This window comes from Sturnus vulgaris, chromosome 3, assembly GCF_052056855.1.
Source record: "Sturnus vulgaris isolate bStuVul1 chromosome 3, bStuVul1.hap1, whole genome shotgun sequence".
Classification (NCBI taxonomy): Eukaryota; Metazoa; Chordata; class Aves; order Passeriformes; family Sturnidae; genus Sturnus; species Sturnus vulgaris.
The window spans coordinates 18,232,133-18,237,892 of NC_142245.1; the positions used below are offsets into that span (position 1 = coordinate 18,232,133).

Below are 5,760 nucleotides of genomic sequence, written 5' to 3' on the forward strand. Positions count from 1 at the left end.
CCTGTCCACGGGACACCCGAGCAAAGGCAGCCAGAAGGAAAGCAAGGGGCGCCGGGCACAGCACGGGATCCTGGTGGAGGGGAGCAGCCTCGTCCACCCCGCTGCTCCTGTGATGCTCTGCTCCCCATTTCCCACAACAACCTGCCCCAAATTGCACTGCATGGAATTTCTCCTGGGATGGAGGACGAATGATGTCTGAAGTCCAAGCGCTGCAGGCTGGAGGGAAGCCAGGGTTAATGCTCTTCATTCTCAGGCAGCAACCAGCTGCTCAAACACTTTCTTCCCCAGGCTCAGTGTGTGGCTAGATCATCAGCTTGTTCTTCGAGGTGATAGCTGAGCTCCTGACCTTCAGGCTATGCCCTGCCCCGGGCTGTGTGGAGAGGACCTGGGGCTGAATGCCAATGTCATTAAGATCGATATACATAGTCATGAGAAGGGAACGGCCAGAGATCATTCCAGCTCATCCAATTCTGACTCCAGCCATCCATGGTGCTGTAGCCCAGCGCTGGTGAATGGTGAGTCTGTGCTTTTGCCTTTTTTTTCTCCCCTTGAAACTCTTTTGCCACAGGTGTTTCCACAAGTGAGAGGTGCCAGCCTGCCTATGAGGTGATGGCAGAGATGCCTGGGTGACCTCTGACCTGGGGTCCTGCAGAGCAGCAGGAACACTCACATCTTCCTGATGGACGACACATATCCACTGCAGAGTCAAACAGGCCCCTGTTTTCCCAGAGACCGTGGTCACCCTGTCTAGTCAAACAAACAATTTCAGAGTCCTTGCACCAGCAGCAGGTTCAACCAGAGCCTCAGGGACCACATCCCACCACCCAACAGAGATGGTCAGCATCAAATGCTTCATCCCTAGAGCCACTGCCATCTCAGTGGGTTATGAACCCAGGACAGGAGTCTGACACAAAGGTGGAAATCATCAGCATGGTGATACCCTGGCCAGCAGTTCAGAACAGCTCACAGAGGGATTAAACTACATTATCATAGCGATTCTGCAGGGTATGTGTTGGTCAGATGTCCAACAGGAAGGGTCAGGTTCCCTGGGCAGGAAGGGGATGGGGGCAGCTCACCCCTCCCTGCACTACAGCTCCAGCTGACCCCTGCAGGTTCTGTCGCCGCTGCGGCTCACGAGGAGAGCATCACCTCCTGCTGGCAGATAAAATTCTAGGTTTTCTCTTTAAGAAAACGTTGGCTTAAACTCCGCAGCAGTTCAGGATGAAGCGCTGGCAGTGTAGGCTCTGCTTTGTCTGCTGATTCAGCCCAGCCCCTGGGGGAGCAGATAAGCTTCACCCAAAGAAAGTGGAGCTGAGAGCTGTTACTGTGTGTATGTTTATAGGAGCTGGGCACTGGATGCTCACAGAAGTATGACAGATCTTTTCCCCTCCACTTTTAGATCTAAGAACAAATATAAACGAACACATAGCGACTTTAATACATATATTTTATTTTTTTCCTTGATTTTGAAAGCACACATAACTTGAAAAATATCCCTAAATTGAAATAACTGTAATACAGACTCAGAAAAACAAACTGTTATCCATGCAAGCAAACCTAAGTTCTAATGTTCCTGTTGATTCCATGACTAAATTCTGACTAAAACTGGGTTAAGCCCGTGGTGCAGGGGCCAAAAATATAATCCTTTGAGTTTCAGATAATATTTTATGTACATGTAGATATGTATATGTACATGCAATACATATGAACATAAATATGTTCCTTCGAGTTCTAGGCAATATTTTATGTACATATACATATATGTATGTAATCTATATGTAGATATCCTGTATATAGACAATACACACATTTATTCATACACTCTGTACATATGCGAATGTGTGTGTGTGTACAGATTATATACATGTAAGTGCTTCTGCTCTCCAGCTCACCAAAAACACAGCTTGCACAGACAAGAACCAAACTCAGCCTCAGAATGAAAAGCTGAGCCCACGCGTTTGTTCTTCACCTGGTAATGGACACTTCTTTTGCCAGAGCTGTTTGCAATACTCCAGGGTGGGGCTGAAATAAATTCAGTGACATTTAGCTGGCATCAAGGGGGTCCCGAGAAGCGCTAAGCTCCTTAGGTACCTCTCACGTCTGTGAAATGCATGCTCCTCTGAGCCCATTTACAGTGCCTCTAAGAGCAGTCTGTCTGCAGGGCAGCAGGGCCCCCTCAGGACCTTCGTCACTGATGGTGATGCCGGGGCGGCTCTCGGCAGGGCTGTGGGACATGGAAGACACCCCAGGCCACCACTCATCACACCAGCGCCTCGCCGTCCGTGAGGCAGCTGCACCTCTCCACGATCATGTTGGGGAACTCGGCCGCCTCAATCTCGGTGTGGTTGCCCCTCCTGACGAGGTAGATGATGGGCAGCGCCGAGCTCCCGGCCACGGCGCAGGAGCGCTGCCCGGAGCCCAGGCGGCGGTGGGAGCGGGGATGCTGCAGGCAGCTCCCGGAGCAGCGATACGCCTGGAACCCCGCCGGCTCCAGGATCCAGTGCTGCGCCCAGGGCAGCTCGCGGAAGCTGATGTAGTGCTTCTGCCGGCAGCAGGTGGATTTCCCCATCACCGCCTCCTCACTGCACTCCCCAGGGCTCCTGGACACCAAGGGAGAAACAAGAATGGGCGCTGTGATTGGAAACTGGGAAGTGGGAGAAATCCTCCCCGCCGCTGATAGCACAGGTGGACTCTGAGATACGAAACCTGGACTGTGCTCAGGTCTGTTTGAGTATTTAGACAACAAATATGGGAAGAGGTGAGATTTAGCAGTAGCTTTCTGACTCCATTCACAGCTGCTAAACACTTGTGAGAGTAAGAGCTGCCTACCCTGGGTTTGCCCCCCCCCCCATAATAGTTAAATTAGTTAATAGTTAAAATTACACCCGAGACAGGACAGATTTAGGTTTCATACATACCCATAGTCATCCAAGTTGAGGGTGTAAAGCACCAGCTCAGGCTTGCCCAGGGCTTTATCCTTGGGGTCCTGCGAGGTGAAGCGCACGGCTCTGGCCATTTCCGAGGCGTAGCTGCCCAGCCTTTCCCCTTCGATCCACACCTCCAGGAACATCGGCTCCCGCCTCTTGTTTCGCAGCCAGTAATGCACGGCCTGGGTCACATCAAAGCTCTTCCAGCCCGACTCACGAATAGGAACCAGCCTGTACGACAAGGGCTTGGCATTAGAAAATCCCATCAGATAAATCCTCACAGATCTGTTATTGCAGCAGAATGATTTACTGCCTGTAGATTGTCACATGCCTTGATTAGATGATCATTTTTGCTGTGGGCGAGCACCCACAGCAGTTAACTGCCACCTCAAAAAGAAGCATGCAGATCAAAAAGACACTAAAGGGCCAGAAAAAACCACTCTCTACATGCTCATACAAAAAATTAGGTGATGCAGGATCATGTGCAGCCTCAGTATTTGTGAAGACAGTCTGGTAAGCACCAGGCTCCCACCTGCTCCTGTCTGAGCTGCATTAGGGCCATAAGTTTCTAGTCTAGTCTAGTTCTGCCTTCAAGGGTTGCAAAACTTCCACAGAGCTCACCATTACAGAATCAGATTTCTGCAGCTTTCTGCGTAACTTACTTGTTTATACAAGGTAATGAAATGACCAGTGGAAAGAATACCAGCAGCCAGTAACCCACTTGAGTTAGTGACAGAAAACTGAACCAGGTGGGGGATTTTAGAGGGGAAGACGTAGCAGTACATGGCATAATTTCATAGATTATTTCAAAGAATCATCATATATTGCCATCTTAACATAATATCTGCTCTTACAAGCTCATTCTGGATTTAGAGGCCATATAACCTGGTTGTACAGATGTAAACCCCATCAGACTGAGCTGAGGCACAGCCACATGATACCCAAATCACCCCAGAGTACTCAAAGTCTAATCCCTGCCCCTTTCTTACCTGGAATCTATCAGGGAGGTCCTGTTGGTACCATCGTGCTGCTGCTGCACCCAGTACACACTGACTCTGGCATTGGAGACGGGCCTGTGAGACTGCTTGGCAGGCAGGTTTGCTCTGTCCAGAGGCTTTTTGAAGAGTTTCAGTTCAGCCATTGTGACTTCACTGTTTTTAGGTATTCTGCCCTCCATGTCAAACATCAGCTTCTGGCGTGTGGTTGTGTCGGAGTAGAGGACTTCTCCTGTCATACCTGTGCAGTTGGGGACAAAAAAGATGGCCTGTCACTGCCATCCTGCTGCGCACTCCTTCCATGCTCCCAGTCGAGCCCTTGTGGCAGAGACAGCCACTAAACACAGCTTTTCTAATGCATACTTGAATCAATGTCTTGCAAATGCCCTAATTATTCTCCTATGTCTGAGTCTCTGCATTGTCTGGAAGAACTAAATCTCTGACATAGTATGACCTCAGATTGAGCAGACCTCAAAAGGTGTGCACCTCTGTGCCAGTGCTGGGCATGAAAGCAGGAAACTGCACCACTTGGAAAGAAAAAGTATTTTCATTTGCTGCCCAGGGTGCTGTGTATGTCCTTTGAAAGCACAATAAGCTCTGAGTGTCTTTGTACAACCGCTATTGTATCTATTTTCCTCCTTGATAATTATTCCTGTAAAAAACAAACCTATACAAAAGACATGAGAGAGAGTGAAACATCCTCCAAGAGATGTGATTCCTATTAAAAGACTTGCTGTAGATTTCACTCCAAACCCACATAGCCTGTACTTTTTTTTCCCCCACCTGCCCAGACCGTTCCCGGGGTACCAAGGCTGCTATCAAGCTCCAGCAGTACCCTGTCCCTTGGAAGGACTGCGGGACCCCCAGTCCAGGTGCAAAGAGCGCTTGTTAATCTTTACCATGTTGTTGCATGCACCTCCTCTGCCCAGCTGAGCTTTGGAGCCAAACCCCATCCTCATTCCCCTTCCCCTCAGGGGTTTGCCTCTGCCCATCCTGCGGCAGAGCCCTGGCAGATTCCGCTGGCAGCAGCAGGGTGCTTGGGATGCTCCCAGCAGCAGAAACGTTACCTGTGTGTCCCGGGATCCCCCTGAGGATGCCAGCCAGGCTCGGCAGAGCTCGGCGCTTCACCCTCTGGCGCTTCAGCAGGGACATGTACTTGTTCTTGACGTGGTCTGGGATAACCAGATTTTCCAAGTCTCTCTTGTGAAGTTTAGGGACCTCGGACAACCCCAGCTGCTTCAGTACCACCTCCTTGAGCCCTTCCTGGGTAAACGCTTGGACCGTGAGGACGAGGCAGAGCACGCAGAGCATCCAGGCACTCCTCAGGTCCATCCTCTGTCAGCCAAGCAATTCCCTGCCCGGCAGAGACGAAGGGGGGATCTCCCTGGGGCTGCTCTCGGCAGAGATGTGCTGGTAGGCTGCCCGAGCTGGATGGAGGTCCCCGGTACTGGGGTTTTATAGCCAGCCTCGTCCCACTGGCACAACAAATTTCACAAGTGGGGATGAAGCAAAGGACTTAAAAGGATCACTCCCTTGTTGGTAGACACATGCCAGTTTAACACCTTCATCCGCTGCAAAGTTAATACAAGAAGGTTTAGGGGGGGGTCCCAGATTCCTTCACGTTTTTAAAAATTCAGGTTTTTTTTAATTCCCTGTAAATATTTGCCCAGAAGCCCCCTGAGCAATCAGTGTCCCCTCTTCAGCCTTGCTAGGGAGGAAGCACAACTGCAGAATACATTGCTTTATGTACTATGCCACATGATTCTTCATCAATCTTTACTGCAGAGAACTTGCTACCTAAAACAGTCTATATCAATCAGGAGAAGATTTAGCTTTAG

At 50.1% G+C, this 5,760-nt stretch overlaps 1 protein-coding gene across 1 annotated transcript; it reads right to left on the reverse strand.

Moving 5' to 3' along the window:
• Positions 1-1,430: 1,430 nt before the first annotated feature.
• LOC106853892 (left-right determination factor 2) lies at positions 1,431-5,314 on the reverse strand. The gene is made up of 4 exons (XM_088161111.1): positions 4,990-5,314; positions 3,917-4,163; positions 2,919-3,158; positions 1,431-2,600 (listed from the first exon to the last, which is right to left on the reverse strand). The coding sequence occupies exons 1-4, from the start codon at positions 5,252-5,254 to the stop codon at positions 2,261-2,263; spliced, it is 1,092 nt and encodes a 363-aa protein (XP_088017237.1). The 5' UTR covers positions 5,255-5,314; the 3' UTR covers positions 1,431-2,260.
• Between the last annotated feature and the right edge of the window lie 446 nt (positions 5,315-5,760).

Excerpts from the sequence above, each read along its gene's own strand:
- LOC106853892 (XM_088161111.1), bottom strand. The coding sequence starts at position 5,254 with ATGGACCTGAGGAGTGCCTGGATGCTCTGCGTGCTCTGCCTCGTCCTC. Across the intron at positions 4,164-4,989 it reads GGGGATCCCGGGACACACAG|GTATGACAGGAGAAGTCCTC; the intron begins GTAACGTTTCTG and ends CCAACTGCACAG. Across the intron at positions 2,601-2,918 it reads CTCAACTTGGATGACTATGG|GAGCCCTGGGGAGTGCAGTG; the intron begins GTATGTATGAAA and ends CTTGGTGTCCAG.